This window comes from Coturnix japonica, chromosome 21 (assembly GCF_001577835.2).
Source record: "Coturnix japonica isolate 7356 chromosome 21, Coturnix japonica 2.1, whole genome shotgun sequence".
Classification (NCBI taxonomy): domain Eukaryota; kingdom Metazoa; phylum Chordata; class Aves; order Galliformes; family Phasianidae; genus Coturnix; species Coturnix japonica.
In genome coordinates this window covers 2744867-2762173 of record NC_029536.1, presented here as the reverse complement: position 1 = coordinate 2762173, position 17307 = coordinate 2744867, and the positions used below count along the sequence as shown (strand labels likewise).

At 49.6% G+C, this 17307-nt stretch overlaps 2 protein-coding genes across 2 annotated transcripts; one reads left to right on the top strand and one right to left on the bottom strand.

Annotated features, from left to right (window-relative positions):
• Positions 1-340: 340 nt before the first annotated feature.
• LOC107323562 (solute carrier family 2, facilitated glucose transporter member 5) lies at positions 341-9101 on the top strand. The gene is made up of 12 exons (XM_015882813.2): positions 341-1142; positions 2077-2175; positions 2596-2756; positions 3153-3277; positions 4539-4691; positions 4776-4901; positions 5181-5368; positions 5642-5752; positions 6038-6139; positions 6465-6540; positions 6910-7037; positions 7441-9101. The coding sequence occupies exons 1-12, from the start codon at positions 1086-1088 to the stop codon at positions 7672-7674; spliced, it is 1560 nt and encodes a 519-aa protein (XP_015738299.1). The 5' UTR covers positions 341-1085; the 3' UTR covers positions 7675-9101.
• Positions 9030-16126, bottom strand: CA6 (carbonic anhydrase 6). Its single transcript, XM_032448830.1, has 10 exons — positions 16066-16126; positions 15997-15998; positions 15197-15434; positions 13075-13223; positions 12872-12967; positions 12606-12672; positions 12323-12480; positions 11197-11320; positions 10706-10804; positions 9030-10234 (listed from the first exon to the last, which is right to left on the bottom strand). The coding sequence occupies exons 1-10, from the start codon at positions 16124-16126 to the stop codon at positions 9621-9623; spliced, it is 1608 nt and encodes a 535-aa protein (XP_032304721.1). The 3' UTR covers positions 9030-9620.
• Between the last annotated feature and the right edge of the window lie 1181 nt (positions 16127-17307).

The window sequence follows — 17307 nt, the reverse complement described above, 5'->3', positions numbered from 1 at the left end:
ACCGTGTGTTCTTTGCCCTTTAAAATATCTATCCAGAAATATTAATAATGGGTGCAAAAAGATAATCAAGGACACAAGAAATGTGCTGAGTAGATTGTGGAACTGATGCCCAGCTGGGGAGGCTGCAGCCCGCTGGACACGTGCAGTGCATCTGGCTCAAGATTGGTGTTTCTTTAACTGGGTGTTAAAGACAGTAGGACCAATAATGTGCTTTGCTTTCAGTTACTGTGACTGCCAGGGCTTATCTGTGAACTTTGTATTGTGTTGATAAACTCTAAGAGTTGTAGTTAATGGTTAACTGAGCCTTGGGCTGCTGTAAGAAGGCTGCGTTACCATCCTCCTTGTGTAGGATGATAACGCAGTGCCGGCAGCGTGGTACACCTTGCACAGAGCAGGAAAGCAACTGTTATGCTTTGATGTAAGAAGCAGCATGTTCTGTGCGTTGGCAAGAGCAAACCCAAGGAAGAGGAACCTGCAGTCTGCAGCTGTGCCGAGAGCAAGCTGCTCTGCAGGGTGGGACCAGGAGCAGTATTTCTGCTGGAGGTTAGAGGTGTGCAACCTGGCTGCAGAGCTCGTGCAGCTCAGGGTTATCACTGACCCGTGGCAAAAGTCCTCTGTGAGGCTCCATGGAATGTTCTATTTTCTCTGGAACACAGTGGTTACCAGGCAGTGGCCGCAGTGAACAGCAGCTCTCCTGCTGTCAACTTGACTGCTGTGCATGCTAGTGCTGGGGGAACATCACCTCTGGGAGCCTTAGCCAGAAGCCTGCCCTCCTCCTGGAGCAGATGAAGCTGCTTCCCTTGCATCTGGCTGTGTGTTGAGTCTGGAGCTGGCCCAAGAACATCTGACATTGGTGACACTTCAGCAAGAAGAAAGGAGGGGAGACACGCAGGATGAAACATGTGGGATTGGGAAATGACCCAACAACCATCTACTGACTTTGGCAGATAGAGCTGACCATCGATTGGGCACCTCCTTCAACGTCACGGGGCGGGTTTCCTTTTCAAGGAGGGTGTTTCCATCCCCTGCGTTGTCTGTTTTGGCTATAAAAGTCTGTACTCAGCATCGGCAATTCAAACACCAAAATGGAGATGAATGGAGAAAAGCAGGAGAGCTCCAGCATGGAGGAAGGCAGGAAGGGGGTAAGTACACCTGGCTGTTCTCTGCTCTGCCTCCCATGGTGTGCCGAATGAGCTTTGGGTTGTGCATGTTTGTAATGGAAGGGGACCAAGATCTCACTGGGCACCCACAGCTGATCTCAGAGGGGGAGCAGAGATTTGTATGTTCATGAACCTGGTTTGTCTGCAGCACAGCCTTGAATTGAGTCTCCTGATTCACTCTGTGCATCCGACCTACCACGCAGCTCAGTGACATTCCCCTTCTGTCTGTGTGTCTTCTATCCTGCTTCCTAATCCTTTTCAGCCTACAGAAGTTTCTGGATGGGGGCCACCTTGCAAAGCAGCGTTTGTGGGTTCTTGCACAACGTGTTGCTCCTGTGTGCCAAAGGTTTTCCTAAAAGTGCCGTGTTTATATAATTAACACCAGCAGCTCTTCTGAGCTCTGGGGATTTGCTTAACACCAGTGAAGCAGCCTGCTTTTCATCACCACTGCGACAGTCTACTGCTAGAAAGTGATGCTGGAAGCCTCTGGTGTGTGGTGAGGACAGCAGGCAGAAAAGGGGCTCATTGCTTCACCTCAAGCCTTGTCCTCTTACAGCTCTCCTCCAGCAGCATCCTGCTCTATTGCACCAATAAGCATGTTGGAAAAAGAATAATTGCATGCAATTTCTTTCTCACTGCAGGGTGGTGTTCCAAGTGTGATAACTTGAGAATTGTTCATCATCCAAATGATCCATCAATACTGGGGAAGAGCAGAATGAATTGCTGTAATGACTGTGTGCAAATCAAGCAGAATAAAGGGAGTTAGGATGAAAGCAACCAGTTGGGCTTTCTTTGTAGGATAACACAAAGCCAGAAATACGACTGGGAAGGCCAAAGGGTTTCTGTGCTTTTACACAATGCCATTTGTGCTTGAAAGCCAAACCTGATTCCGGGCTGTTTTCTCTTCCCTCTGCAGAGGATGACGCTTCCTCTTGCGCTGGTAACGCTGATCTCTGCCTTTGGATCATCCTTCCAGTACGGCTACAACGTGTCTGTGATCAACTCTCCAGCCCCGGTAGGTTGGGATGTGGATGGTGATGGAGCTCGGTTACAGATGTCAGGGCAGGTGTTTGAGCTCCTCGTGCTGTTCCACGTGTGGAATCACTGAGCACCTGGGGAGCAATGGTCCCTGGCAGAGGACATGGGTTGCGCTGAGGCTGCACCGTGGCTTTGTGCCCAGCAGTGATGGGGAACGCCTTCCCTCCTGGGAAGCAGTCAGATGCGATAAGGCAGGATGATTTGTTTTAAATCCAATAAGGCAGGATGACTTGCTTAAAGCAAGGCTTCTCCCACTCTCCCTTGCATTCCTTTTCTGACTCAGCTGTTCTGGTCCTATCAAGACACTTGTTTAAAGTTTTACGGCATTGATTGTTAATTAGATTTTAAGCCACAGAAGTTCTTCTTACTGCTAAGCATGCTCTGTATTTCATCCCAGTACATGCAAGACTTCTACAACCGAACCTACATCGGCAGGCATGGAGTCCCCATGGATGCGAGCTTCCAGACGCTGCTGTGGTCCCTCACCGTGTCCATGTTTCCCCTTGGTGGCTTCTTTGGGTCCCTCATGGTGGGACCTCTGGTCAACAACTGTGGCCGGTACGTGACAGCGCTGTGGCTCAGATAAGGCTGGCCTCACCGGTTGATCCAGCTCAGCAGCATCGCAACGCCTCGATCCTAAAGCAGTCAGCCCAGCGCTGGACTTGGGAATGTGGTGTTTCTCACGTGTAGGAGAATTTATTTGATTCCAGTCTGGTCAAGGCCAGGCTGTGTGCTGGGCTCTGAGCCAGGTGGGCAGCAGTGGTGAAAGTCCTGGGAGCTGTGTGCAGGCCTTGGCTGCTGACGTATCATGAGCTTTCTTCTTTCCCTGCAGGAAAAAATGGGACAAGAACCATTTTCTTTTGGTCTTTGGGTTTAAAACAACACAAGGGAGGGTCTGTCTGATATGGAGGGCTTAGAAATATAAACTGATTCTGTCTCTCTGTTACTTTGCAGAAAAGGCACCTTGCTGATAAACAACATCTTCTCCATTGTTGCTGCAGTCCTTATGGGAACCTCCGAGGTAGCAAAAACCTTTGAAGTGATCATCATCTCCCGTGTTATCATGGGGATATATGCTGGTACGTGAGAGGTTGGATGCTAAAGGAAGAGCAATAAATCTGATATTCTTGGTTACGTAAAGGTCTTTGCACAACAGGTGGTTTCACAGGTAGCATACACAACCTGACAGGCAAGGGATGGCTGGACACCCTCTGCTGCACTGAGCTCCTGCCAAACCCCACTGATGAGGGTCCTGACACCGCTCAGATTTAATTAATTGGCTTTGGCTTAGTGAAACTGATGTGCTGTGTTGTTTGTTGGTGAGTTTGGGTATCTGGGAAAACAAACTGGCAACAAAATGCCATCCCTAATATGCCCCAGTTGCAGTTGTTGAGCTAAGGCAGGAAACATGTCTAGTCTGTTTTGTTTTGACTTTTTGCTCTCTTAAGCCCAGCAGCTGCTCTTAGCATTGCTTCTCTGACTACAGAGGCAGCTGGTAGGAGGAATCCCTCCAAATAGTTTCAATTATGGATAACTGAAAGAAGAATCAGGGCTGCCTGTGGGGAAGGGAGGCTGCTGAATCAAGCCAGCCTGGGGCTCCTTTAGGATCCTGGCATGGTTCCTCCTTGCAAAAGGGAAAGCCCTGCAGCTGGGAGGCACACCAAGAGCCCTTCTGTGATGGGCATTGATCAGCACAGTTCTGAGCAACAAGCCACTGTTAATTGGAGGCGCCAGTCTACAAGTCACTGCTATAGCAGTTTTTTTTTTATGAGGGCAATTGGAAGGTTTGTTGTAGTGTCAACATTAAACATTATAAACATAAATTCATGAGGTGTAATGTTTTCCAGTCGTGTTAATATTTTGTTTCTATGCCTTTCGGCCTTCAGATAATGCCTTGAACTCCTTTTATAACCCCTAGCACTTGAAGGCTGGCTTAATTACCAGTGTAAGATAAGAGTTGCTTGGTCATTTGACTTCTAGAGTTTGGGTTTTGCATGCCAAGATTTACAGCATGAGTATGGGAACTGGAAGCTCTCAGCATTACTGCAGCTAACAATACCGGGCTCCTGGAGAAAGCAGAAATTCCTCTCCTACCTTTCAATTTGCTTTCCAAACATCCCACTGAAAGAGAGCAAAACAGCCATAGTACGCTGCTTCTTTGCTTGACATGGATGACATTAAACCTTCAGCCAGAGCAAAAGAGTTCAGGTGTAAAGCTTCCATGTGTCCTGTGGTCTAGCAGGGATCACTTTGATCTCACATATTAGGAAAAAAGCATCTTGCTGCAGATGGTGAGTGTGCTGATGTCAGGCTGGACTCATCTTGTTCTCTGCCTACCAGGTCTGGCCTCCAATGTGGTTCCCATGTTCGTGGGAGAACTGTCCCCCAGAAATCTCAGAGGTGCAGTTGGGATAATGCCCCAGCTCTTCATCACCATTGGGATCCTCGTAGCTCAGATCCTCGGCCTTACCAGCATCCTTGGGCATGTTAAAGGTAAAGCTCTGGCTCAGGAAGTTCTCTGTTGGCTCCATGGAGCAAAGATCTCTCCCAGTCATCATCTTGTCTCATTTGTTGCAGGCTGGCCCTTGCTCCTGGGGCTCACTGGGATCCCATCAGCACTTCAGCTCCTTACATTGCCCTTTTTTCCTGAAAGTCCCAGATATCTGCTGATACAAAAGGGCAATGAGGATCAAGCACGACAAGGTATGGCATCACATGTTGCTAGAAGGTGAAGTTGAATGGGAAAAGTCTGACTGAGGGACATGACAGACAGCAACCAACCACAAAGCAAGAGAGCATGAAATCCTTCATTGACATGTTGTTGGTGGATGGCTTTCTGCAGCATTGCTCCTTTGCTGCCATGAATCCCTGACTTCCCATCCTGGGAGCAGCAGTACTGCCCTGGCTTTGCATGTTGTACTATCTTGATGTAAAGCAGGAGAGCTCTGTGGGGTCTGTAGCTCATCTTCCTCTCCCAACCAGCTCTGCAGCGTTTGAGAGGCTGGGATGATGTGGATGATGAGATAGAAGAAATGCGCCAAGAAGACAAGTCAGAAAAGGAAGAGGGGCACCTCTCTGTGTTCACCCTGTGCACCTTCAGAGGCCTGCGCTGGCAGCTCATCTCTATCGTTGTCATGATGATGGGCCAGCAGCTTTCAGGAGTCAATGCAGTGAGTAACTGGTTCTGGTTGATGTTATGAGGGGAATCACCCTGACCTGTACCAAACTGAGCATGTTTGTGGTTCTGAGTCCTGCTGTCCTGTAAGGGTAGCTGGGATGTTTCTGTAGTAAAGTGCTTGTGTCTGGATCTTAACACCAACCCATCCAGTACTGAAGTAGCTTTTGAGTTCCCGTGTATCACTTCTAGCATCATAGAAACAGCCAGCATAGGATTCCCGTGCTCTGCTTCTGTCCACATTTAAACTCAATTGGTTGTGCTGCAGGTCTTCTACTACGCAGATAGAATCTTCCTGTCAGCAGGTGTGGAGACCAACAACGTTCAGTATGTCACCGTGTCCATAGGTGCCGTCAACGTTGTCATGACTTTACTTGCTGTAAGTTTCTGCTGGGGCTCTCTGAGTTTTGGATGTCTGGTTTCCAGGCTGCTCTGCCCTCCTCTTGCCATTCAGTGCTCCCCTGCAGCTCCCTGGAGCTGGGCACCAAAAGAGGCATGCCTGGCTTTTTGTAGTTCCCAGGTGACTTCCTACTCGCAATACATTAGCAAATGGGGGGAAATTCACTGCATTTCTTAATACCCACATAATACCTTAATAGAATTGGGCAGAGTGAAGCTCTGTGCTTCGATTATTTGATCTCTTATCCTCTTCTGTCTCTTTCAGGTTTTCATTGTGGAGTCCTTGGGAAGGAGAATGCTGCTTCTTGCTGGCTTTGGGTTGTGCTGCGGCTCCTGTGCAGTGTTGACTTTGGCCCTCAACCTCCAGGTGTGTAACCACATCGCCTTGGTGCTCCTGGTGTGTTTTGGAGTTGGTGTGGTCTCTCAATACCTGCATATCTACCCAAAATGAACCCAGGCAGAGCCATGATGCTGCTGTGTGGATGCTTCTCCCAGCCTCTTGTGTTTGTGGCTGTTGCATCCTCTGGTTGGAAGCAAAGATGGCACACAGAGCATGTGCTCAGTGGCTGTCAGCCTGGGTGTAGCTGGCAACAGGGAATGACTTCTGAACACCCCCAAATCTTGCATCAAGGAATGCCTTGAATGTGTTGGTGACTTTAAGTTGAGAACCAACTCTATTATATTCTTCACAGAATACGGTCTCGTGGATGTCTTACCTCAGCATAGTGTGTGTCATCATTTACATCATCGGACATGCTATTGGAGCCAGTGAGTATGTGCAAACTAGTCCAGTCCCCTACACAGGTTGGGTAAAGGCAGGCATTGCACTAAGCATCAAACTAAGAGCTGTGTGGGGCTGACCTAAGGAGGTCAAATTCCTCCTGTGCAGCCATGCACCTGGCTGACTGTCAGCTAAATTGGTGCTCTAGAGGTCAGAGTGCTGTGCCCATGAGGCAGGGGAGCATCTGGCTTTCGAGAGGAAAAGCTAAAGCACAGCTGAGTTTGTACATGATATGTACAGTGAGATCTTGAGCAAAGCTGTGCTGAGATCATTGAGCCCTTCCAGCTGGGCTGCCATACTGCGTGCTTACACCTGTAGGGGTGCCTTTGGGATTTCCATACATACAACTCTTCCAGGTCCAATCCCCTTTGTGCTGATCACTGAGATGTTCCTGCAGTCGTCCCGACCTGCTGCCTTCATGGTGGGGGGCTCTGTGCACTGGCTCTGCAACTTCACTGTGGGACTCGTGTTCCTCTACATGGAGGTAAGGTGTGAGCTGGGGATGGCACACGGCTTTAGTTCAAAGTTAGTGATCTCTGGGTCACCAGTTCACACCAATCCTAATAGAAGTGACCCATAAATTGCTATAACAACTGATTTTGGCCTGTGCAAGGGGAACTGGTGAGTTTACTCAAACTTGTGTGACAGGCCCTCACCCTTAAGCACTTTTTCCAGTAAATCCATGGTGGTTTCCAATAAATCCATCTTGGTGGTATCAGAAGACAGGATCCTGAGCCACCAGCAGCTTTGAGTTGTTCCACTTGAAGTATGTGAACGTTACTGTGGCTGCATGTAGAGCCATTGCAGGGCTCAGCACGTCCAAGCATTTACTGAACACAACTGGAGTATTGCCCTGAATTATGCTCTGTCGTCTTTCATTGCTTCAGGCTGGACTAGGGGCCTACAGCTTCCTCATCTTCGGTGGAGTATGCCTTGCCAGCATCATCTACGTCTTCTTCATTGTTCCCGAGACAAAGAACAAAACCTTCATGGAAATCAACAGGATCATGGCCAAGAGGAACAAGGTGGAGATTCAGACAGATGTAGAACAGACGATGGATTTGCAGACCGTTCCAAGCGTGAAGGAAGACAAGCCAGAAGTTTCGGGCAGTGAGCTGTGATACAACCCAGTGCTTGGCCTGGCCCATGTGTGTTTTACACGGTCTGATCAGTGGAAGGATATGGCTCAGTTCTGAATTTCATTCAGACTTTCAGCACAACTCACACAGAAGTTTTCAAATACGCCTTTATTCTGTCTTAAGGTTGTTCTCATTAGGAGTAATCAGTAGGAACAGTCTGCTTTGTGGCACAGTGACTTCAGAGGCAAATTTCCCATTCCTTGTATTTGTCCTGTGACCAAGGAACTGATGTCACAGTGTGGTGCACGTCCCTTATGTCCTGACTGACCCATCTCAGGTGACACAGAACAGCACCCGGGCTGGCTTTTGGTCAGTCATGTGCAAGGAGTGTATTGTATTCCTTGACCATTCCTTGAACATGAATTTGAGGGTCCAGCATGCATGAGGACAGGCCTTTGGTGCTTGGTATTCTGAGTGGAGAGTGTGTCAGATGTGCCAAGGTCCTCTGATAGATGGGTTCGTAGTGGCATGTATCCTGTCACCTATACAGAGGACCATAAGACTGGAAATGCATATGGCCTTATTCTCACCCCTGCCCTGCTCAGCAGATGGACTCCTGTAAAGTGAGCTGTTGCTGGTGAGTCCTTCCAGAGCTTTATTCTTGAGCTTAGGAGTGTTCCATTGGCCCCATGCTCATTCATGGACTGCTGATACACAGTTGTTCCTGTGGCACTTGTCTTTGGAAATAGCTCCTTTTGTTCCTTAGTGCTCACAGATCAGCTGCCAAAGAATTTCAGCTCCTTTCCTAATCCTTTCATAGCCCCCAGAGGTACACTCTGCCTACATGAGCCAAATGGAGCTCATTCATTCCCAGAGATATGTGAACTCATTGTGTGCTGGGGTCAGGTTTGGGCAGATTCCTGTGCAGTGACCATGGGGCCGTGTTTCCAAGCACATCCAGATCTGCCTTTAAGCACCTTGGTGTGAAGCCCTACAGATAGTTTTCCAAGGAATTAATTCCTCAGGGACCTGGCCTCTTGGAAACATTCTCAGGTGGTTTAAAGCTTGGTCCTCGAGCTGTTCCTTCTGGCTGTGTCCCTAAGGGCACAGCTCCACCTGACGGCTGAACTGCATTGGAGAAGCTGAGTCTGAAGGACTAGATCTGACTCACCAAGGACATAAAAGTGCACACTGATAAATGGAGGATTTATTATTTATTAGTGCAAAGGTTTTTAGGGTTTAACTACATTATTTAACGTGTGGGAATAGAGTTAATTGTTGTGCAGTGTTGCTGCTGTCTGTTGGGGGGGAGAAAAAAGCAGAATGGTTCAACAGCCTGGCATGGACTTTGCTGATAGCCCTTCGTGTGATGAACTTTGACTTAAGAGATGAGTTTCACACAGGCCTCTGTCTTGTCTTGTGATGTGCATCTGTTGGAAATGAAGCTGCTCCCATGCTCTGTCTCCATCCATTGACAGCAAAGACTTGTCATCAAGCAAAGCTCAGTGACTGTGTGGGAGCCACTCTGCCTTTTGTGTACACTTTCCTATGCGATACACCTGCAAGAGCGGTGACTTGGTGATAAATAGGAATAAAGCATGGTGCAGGAAAGGCGCTGAGAATGGAGATGGGATGTAGGAGGTGAGAAAAGTTTGGCTTGAGAGAGCTGTTCCTCTGACCAAAGAGAGTGGCATGTGGGATGCAAAAGGAAGGTCCATGGGTGGAAATCTTAACCTAATAGTGGGCAGGATGTGCAGATACAAGGTGTTGAACTGTGCTCTGTTCTTTGTCTCTGTCCCACTGAGCAGTGGAGGCTTTGCCACCTCGTATCTGCTTGGAAAACAACCTGCAGGTGCCTGGTGACCCCATATAAAGTAAAAAAGGAAACAAGCAATTAACCTAAAACAAACAGATGGAGCAAGCTTTCCTTCCTCAGTTTGTTCAGCAGTTTGGATTCTTCAGCTGCTTAAAGAATTTATATACTGGGGTCAGTGACAGCTGGTGTCAGCCTCCAGCACCACCCCCCCAAAGAGGGACATGGGGGTTTCCCCCCACGCAATGACATCTCCCTTCAGGTTTCCTGCTTTGCACTGTGCAAGTGCCCGAATGTCTGCAGGGCTCAGGACTTGGCTCCACAGGTTCACGTGCGTCACCCACCCTGCAAACCCATTGGAGAATGTCCCAAGAAGAGTGTCTCTGTCCTTCCCAAGGACCAGCATCCCTCCAGCCCGGCTCACGTAACCTCTCTGGATGCTCTTTGCATCACCAGCAGCTCCATTGAGCCACAAACTCGCTATTCCAGACTGGGAAGCCCACGCCATGCAGTAATGCAGCCAGTCCTGAGCCTTGTGGTAGAGGGGGAAGCTGACGAAATGGCCTCCTATCCACAATCCCACATCTGTGCCTGTGGTCATCACCAGCTCGTTGTCCCTCTCTCTTGTGGAATAGGAGAGCACAGTCTGAGTGCCCACATGCTGGGCTTGTGTCCAGAAGCACAGGGTGAAGGCTTGGAGAGACATCTCATGGAGGGGATGAACCTCCACAAAGCTCTCAATGTTTTCCATGGGGAAGTAGAAAGCTGGGAAAGCGCTGGATGTCATACCTGAAATGGTTGAGAAGCCAGCTGTTATGTCTCCTCTAGTGCTTATAAATGAGCCCAGCTCCTACACAATACACCCACAGGAGCCTCAGACACAGTTAATGGCTTGGATCCCTCACCCAACTCTTTGGGGAAAAATCCTTTTTTTCACCCTTCCTTCCTTTGCTCCCATCTTTAGTAAAATGAAGACAATGATTATTTATCCTGGGGGAACAGTGAGCTTTAATGCCTCCCTGTTTGTAAACCTATGCTTACATGTTGCAGGACAAGCTGCAGTTGCTGGGAGAGGTGCTAGATTTGGGCTGGGTTTAATGATGCTGTAGCTCATGGAAGTCTTCCAGTTGGTCTAGGCATAGAACAAGATTCTACCTGCATGCACAATACCAAACCTGTTGATGATGTAGGCCATCAAGAACAGCAGGGCTGGGCCATCCTTGGAAGGAAAGCTGGACATGGAAACAGAGCGTTTCTTACCTGTGTGGCTCACTCCATCCAGGAACTCTTTCTTCATATCTTGGAGCTGTGTCTGGATTTGTTCCAGTTTGAGGCTGAGTTCTTCTGGCTGGCATTGTTCTAGAGCAATCAGACAGATGGGTTTAGTGAGAGCCAGGAGCTACACGTGGTAATTCTGCTTGCCAGTTTGCAGGAGGTTTGGAGGAAAGCTTTGTTTCAAAATGCAGCGCATCGCCCTAATTACAGCACTTGGCTCATTAGCCATGGCAGAGCTGTTTGTACACCCATGCTGAAGCAGGCACACTCAACACACTGCTTGTGTGGAGTCACAGAGCAACACAATCCTGGGCTGTGTGACACTCCTGTGCACCAGAACAGAGGGCTGCCACCCAACCTGCTGCCGTGCCATCAGCAGCAAGATGCACAGAAGGAACACAGTTGTTCTTGGGGACTGCAATCAGAGTTTTACCTAATTGAAATGGTTTGCAGCCCATCTCCTTCTTGACCCATACCTTGTCTGGGCTTGGCTTGGAAGGAGGCCTCCACCACGCGGCCGTGCAGGGGCTGTGCGTGCCGATAGTCGTTGCGCAGTGTCCTGTTGTGCCAGTCCAGCAAGGTGTTCTCCAGCAGGCTGATCTGGGGGCAGGGCAGCCTTGTTAGGAGGGCAGCAGGATGGAGGGTTTAGCCTAGAAGTGCAGGGCAGGTCCTGCAGCTGGGGGTTAAACACAGCCATTGGTGAGAGGGGCTCTCCCTGAGCGTTGGCAAGGGAGGAGAACAGCACATCAAGGCTCTTATCAGCTAAGTCGTGCTGATGAAGGTGTTTTGCCCGGAGGAAGTAATTTTAAGTGCTATGCATGGATGCAATTATTCTGTGGTACTTTCCTAATTACAAGTGCCCGCTAATGCCATCCCCACCAGAAAGTATTTCATTTTTAAACACAAACACGCTGTCATCCTCCACTGCTGTCAGCTCCACTTGACCTTGTTCTCCTGGAAACAGTTTGATGCTTTCTTTTCTCATCACAGAAGATGAACTGCTCTGCAAGACTCACCGGTGAGCTCGCTTTACTGCTGCTATTTGTTCTCTGCCAAAGCCTTTGTGATGACAAGGCAGATGGAGGGCAGAGCTGAGCATCCTGCTGTGCAGCACCATCCAGCTGCTGGCTCTGAGCATGGGGACCTGCACACAACAAGGTCCTCAGCAATAAGTCAGCTGGAGCACAGACAAACCCCCCACTGTACAGCCAAAATGCAAAAAGAAGCACTTCTCTGGAGTTATGCCAATTATTCTGCAATGATTTTAATGCCCTGAATGGCTCATTTATCGTTATTTTTTTTCCTTGTCTCCCTCTTTTGCAGCACTTTTCACCTTGTTGATTCTGGCTGGTCTCTTTAGTGCTTCTTCATGGCTGAACAGCTGAGCAGAGCCTTGTTATTGCTCAACAGAGACCTCAGGTCTAACAGCCACCAGTCAATCCAGTTGCTTTCTAGTCTATCCCTAAGGCCCTATAAAGGACACCCCAGTAGTTCTTTCAAGCTCTTCTCTTAGGTCACTGGAGAATGTAGAATGAAACCGGAGTGGAAGGAAAGCATGGAGGAAAGAGAAACTGCTGTGTCTGCTGAGCAGCCTTTGGGTACCTGTGCATGTGACAAGACGATAGGAGAGTCAAAGATGGTCCAGGTGACACTCTCAGAGCAGGGTGGGGTTGTGAGCGAGCCCTGGTACCTGTAGAAGTGTGAGAGGTTTTCTGGCAGCATGGCTTGGATGTCCAGAGAGGTGAGCTTGGTTGACTGACCTCAAAAGGAAACAGAAGCAGTGTAAGCTGTGAGCAAAGCCAGAATCAGGGCTGTCCCCAGCCCCACTATGCATGCGGAGGCTTAGAGAGCACTGAGCATGGAGAAGGGCAACCCCAGCTCTTACCTGCAAACCTGATATTTGCCAATTTGGAAATGAATTCACTGTAGTAGGTATTCTCCAGGTGTCCTTCCTAAACACAGCATAGAGAATTGAAAGGTTGCTGAGCTGCCCAGCCTTCAATAGCACTGCTCAGCCTTGATATCTTATAGGCCAGGCATGCAGCCCTACTGCAGGCAACTGGACCATCCCCAGCGTGGGATGAATAGTGACCATGGGATGAATAGTGACCACAGGCTGCCATTGCTCAGCTTCCCAGGGGTCAAACCTACCACATACAAGAAGGCAAGCACAGCCAGTCCATTGGGTTTGTCTTTGGCTTCTTCAAAGCTTGAGTAGTCTGCAGAGTTGTAATGGACGATGTGCAGCTGCCAGGAGAGAGACAGGACCATGGAGCAAGAGGTGACAAAAGATTTCCTCATCCCCATCACCCTGAAGGACCACATCCCATCCCTCCAGCCCCTTCTGCAGGTACCTCTGCCACATATCTCATCCCATCCAGCGTGTGCTCGGAGCCACTGGTCTCCAGGTCCAGGCCTCCCCAGTGCAGATGCATCTGTACTGCAGTGTAGGGGCGTGGGAGTCCACGGGAGATGGACAGGGTGGGTGGCAAATCGATCTGGACTGAAAAACAGGATTGGAGATGGCCATAAGTGTGGAGCTGGCTCTGCTAGCTGTGTCTGAAGGGCTTTTCCCAGCTGGGCAGCTCTGGGTTTTTTTCTCAGGCAACAATAAAGATGCTTTAACGTTTGTTCTTGGCATAGTACATCATATCTTGCTGAGCTCTGCATGCATTCGTTAATGCCTTTATTCCCAAGCAGAAGAGAGGAGTAAGAAATCAGCCAAGTGACTGGCCTCAGCTAACCTGTCACCATCACTTTCTATGCTCTGGGATGTGCATCTCCTTGGGACAGAGCCCCATAAGCCTGAGCAGGCAGAGTTCTTTGTTCCTCTATGAAGGGTATGCACAACAGGACTACAAAACATTGGTCTTCTGCTGGTGTGCTGCCACAAATCATAGATTGTGGTGCTAAACACGCCAAGCTGAACAGTGCAGATGGAGAACTGCCTCATCCAGCAGAAAGCCCAGAGCATGCTGTAAAATAGCAGCTCTCCTTGCTGAAGAGCACATCGTTACTCACAGCTTGGGTTAGAGGTTTATTTGTTTGTTAGCTATTGACAGGCACACAAGATGAGAATGCATTTCCATGTGATACCCCAAGGGATCTGCAGTGGAGAGTAAACACACACCTTGCTTTGTACATTAGATTCCTGCTGAGTGCTTTCCATTAGGATTTCCTTGTGGAATATCGCCATCCCCTCACTGAAGTCAGTGGGAAAACCAAGCCTGCCTTTATGTTATCTATGCATACCGTCATCTGCATTGCGCTTTATTTGAATGCCCCCCACGTTGCTGTTTTGATGATAGCATGAGAATGGGGGAAACACACTGTGGAGTCAGAGATGTGAATGCTAAACCTGCAGATCGCTGTGCAGGGTTTGTGTGGGAGACAAACAGGAGTGCTGTTCACCACAGACTGCAGAAATACGATCACAGCAGTCTCTCTCTGAAAACAGCATCTCTCATCCCTTCAGCTCCTTGCTCTCCCTCTCTATTGATTTCTCTCTGCAGCAGAGAGAAGAAAGGACATTTGGAGGGGGGAGGATTAGAGACTGACTGAGCCTTTCACATTGGAGATGCCATGAAAGTGCTCAGCCCCCTGAAGCAGTTGTTAGCCAGTTCTTCTCTTGCTGCTCATCTGTAGTCCAAAAGCATTATCCCACCACCACCAGCTGATGAATTATTTAGGTAATGAATTACGCTCCAGCAGCATCCAGGACCTCCTAATGGCAAAGCCTTGCTCAGAGGCCCTGTGTTGGCAAAGGCAGGGCTCTGAGCCCGGGCTGTGCTCCAGCTTCCCTTCCTGAGTGCTGAACACCAACCCATGACTCAAAGGGATGCTCTGTCTGACTATATGGAACAGTGTCGGATGCAAGCTCACTGCTGAGCTGCAGATCTGTCCCATCACTTCTGCTTCCTACCGCACAAAGGCAAAGGATGCATTTTGTGGATGTGGAAAGGAGTCAGTAAGCCCCAAACACCACTTGCTCCTTCAGTGCTGCAATAGTCAATGCACTGAAAGAAGGGGCCCATCTGCCATGCTCCAGCTGCCTTCCATCCCTGTTTGATGTCCAGCAGACAGTACCTTGCAGAGATGTCACTGCCTCACATTTCTCTGCTTTATAGATGTGTTTCTAGAAAGCTTTCCTGTGTGACTGGGGAAAAGAGCAGAGCTTGGAGTGCAGGACAAAGTGAGATGGCACAGCCAAAGAAGGCAAGTTCAAAAATGAACAGCATTTTAATGGCCAAACCCAGGCAGGGCTCTTACAGAGGCCCAAACAAAGGCTGGGGCTTCTGGCCAGAACTACCATTAACAACATAACAACATCTGCATGTCAAAAATCTGTGCTGTGGCTTTACTGCCAGCATCCCCCAGGTCACAGCAGGGACTGCTGCTGCCTGCAAAGTGCAGCTGAAGGGAACTGTGTGTTGTGTTGCATGTCCTCCAGCACTGAGCCTGCTCCTGCAGCCTTACCCGAGTGCCCGTTGTTGGTCATGGTGCAGTCCCCCTGCAGTGGCCGGTCGTACCCACTCAGCTCCAGCTGCAGCAGCTGCACATTGTGCACCACCTTCTTCCTCTGGATGTCAATGGGGGATTGCTGCTTGCCAGCACAGGCAGCAAAGTGCAGCCCCCAGTGCTCTTCATCCAGCTCACCCTCTGTACGGAGGAGCAGACAGGTTATTAGAGTCCTGTCTGCCTGAGACAACTCATGCTACAGGCAGGGAATCATCAGCAGGTGACCGTGCCCTCACTGAGTGCAAATCCTGCAGTGGTGGGTTGGAAGGAGAGGTGATAGTGTGGAAAAGAAAGGAGCTTCAGGCCCTCAGCAGCCCCCAGCCACAGCACTGCCCTTCACTGAGCTCTGCAAACGAGCTCCTGAAACAATGAACAACCACAAAACATTCCGCAAGATCGATAAATAAGGAGATGAGCCCCTTCTTTGTGACCTGCGCAATAAAACAAGCAGTAGGTGGTGCTTTTCCTTCCAGGATCGTCTCGAGGGCAGCTTTTACTCTAAGATATCAGAAAGGTTTCTCTCCCCCCATCCCATCCCATCCCATCCCATCCCATCCCATCCCATCCCATCCCATCCCATCCCATCCCATCCCATCCCATCCCATCCCATCCATCTGCCAGCCCAACACCTCACGGCTCAGTGCAGCACAAAGGCGGAGGACTGCTTCCAAGATACACAGTCAGCAATAAAGCGGAATGAATTGGGCTGCTCACTGGAGGGCTCCTGCTAACAAAAGCAGCAGCAAGCTGAGCGTTGCCTCTGCAGCACAGAAGGAATGTGAGAGCCTCAGCAAGCTGGCATCCTAAAGCCACCTCCTTTGTGTTACCTCGGTAGGTCCAGTGCACGGCGTGGGAGCAGCTCAGCAGCTGCAGCAGCAATAGGGCCATCGGGATGAGCATCTCTTCCTGCACCTGTAGCTGGATGGAGATGGGGAGCACTTGTCCTTAAGAACACCCAGGAAATAAAAATGCCCATTGCCTCCCAGCTGAGCCCCTCCAGCACCATCCCACCCCATGGTGGGCTGCAGACACTTGGCTCCTTAGCAAATGAGGTCTTTTCCAACCAGAATGTATGGTTCCACAAAGTCCCCAGTGGCATTTAGAGGGTTTCAGATAGGAGCTGAGATGCCTGATGCTCCTGTGGGCTCCTGGAGCTGCTCAGTCCATTGCCCGATGTGTCCATCACTGCCCAGCAAGAAGCAGCCTTGCAAGGCACTCCTGGTTGGTAGTTTTGTGCAGCGTGTGCTTAATGTTTGGGAACTGCCGTAATATGGAGTTAATTAAGCAAATGCATACTTTTCCTTCTCTCCCCTAAAGAAATCATTTATCTTGACAGCTGCACTGAACTGTGCCAGGGCTGAACAAACCAAACGTGCCCTGCGATGCACCCCCTAATCCGTGTGGATCCGCTTGGGTAAATAAGCCTGGAAATCTGCTGAGGAGACACTTCAGTGTTCATACCTGAGAGCACTCCTGGATTGCAGACAGCAACACAGAGCGTGAGCCAACACCAGCAGGGTGCACTGACCCCACAGCTGCCCATCACCCTGTGCCCTCCATTGATCGGTCAGTGCAAAGGGCTTGGGATAAAAGCAGCCCACAGTGGGCCAGGAGTTGGGGCTGGCAGGGAATTCATCCTTCATGGAGCTTTTGAAACACTCTGATGTTTCACTTGACCTCAGCAGGGCTGCAGGTGCTCCACACTTCCCCAAAGCACATCCCTGCTGCCCCAGATGAGTTGCATGGCACAATGAGCAGCTGTGACATCCAACACCCAAAGAGGGGTTTGGGGGCGAATCCATCCCATGTAGCAACCACAACAGAGCCCATCCACTGCACTTTGCACCTCCAAAGAGCTGTGCAAGCATTGATTTCCTAACAACACACAGCTTGGTGGACAGACGGGTGGGCAATGCCACCAGCACACTAGGAGGGGCTGCACACTCCTACTGCCATCAGCACAGCCCCTGCAAGGAGCTGAGAGCATTTCCCATGAGAACCTGGTTGATTTTTAGGGCATTGAGAAGGAAATGTAAATCCTCCCTGTCTGTGTCATACCTGTTCTGCAG

Coding starts and splice junctions, on each gene's coding strand:
- LOC107323562 (XM_015882813.2), top strand. CDS start 1,086: ATGGAGATGAATGGAGAAAAGCAGGAGAGCTCCAGCATGGAGGAAGGC. Junction 4,902..5,180: donor TGAGGATCAAGCACGACAAG/GTATGGCATCAC, acceptor TCTCCCAACCAG/CTCTGCAGCGTTTGAGAGGC. Junction 5,369..5,641: donor AGCTTTCAGGAGTCAATGCA/GTGAGTAACTGG, acceptor GTTGTGCTGCAG/GTCTTCTACTACGCAGATAG.
- CA6 (XM_032448830.1), bottom strand. CDS start 16,126: ATGGCCCTATTGCTGCTGCAGCTGCTGAGCTGCTCCCACGCCGTGCAC. Junction 13,224..15,196: donor GACCAACAACGGGCACTCGG/GTAAGGCTGCAG, acceptor CCTGTTTTTCAG/TCCAGATCGATTTGCCACCC. Junction 11,321..12,322: donor TCGTCTTGTCACATGCACAG/GTACCCAAAGGC, acceptor CCCTGCCCCCAG/ATCAGCCTGCTGGAGAACAC.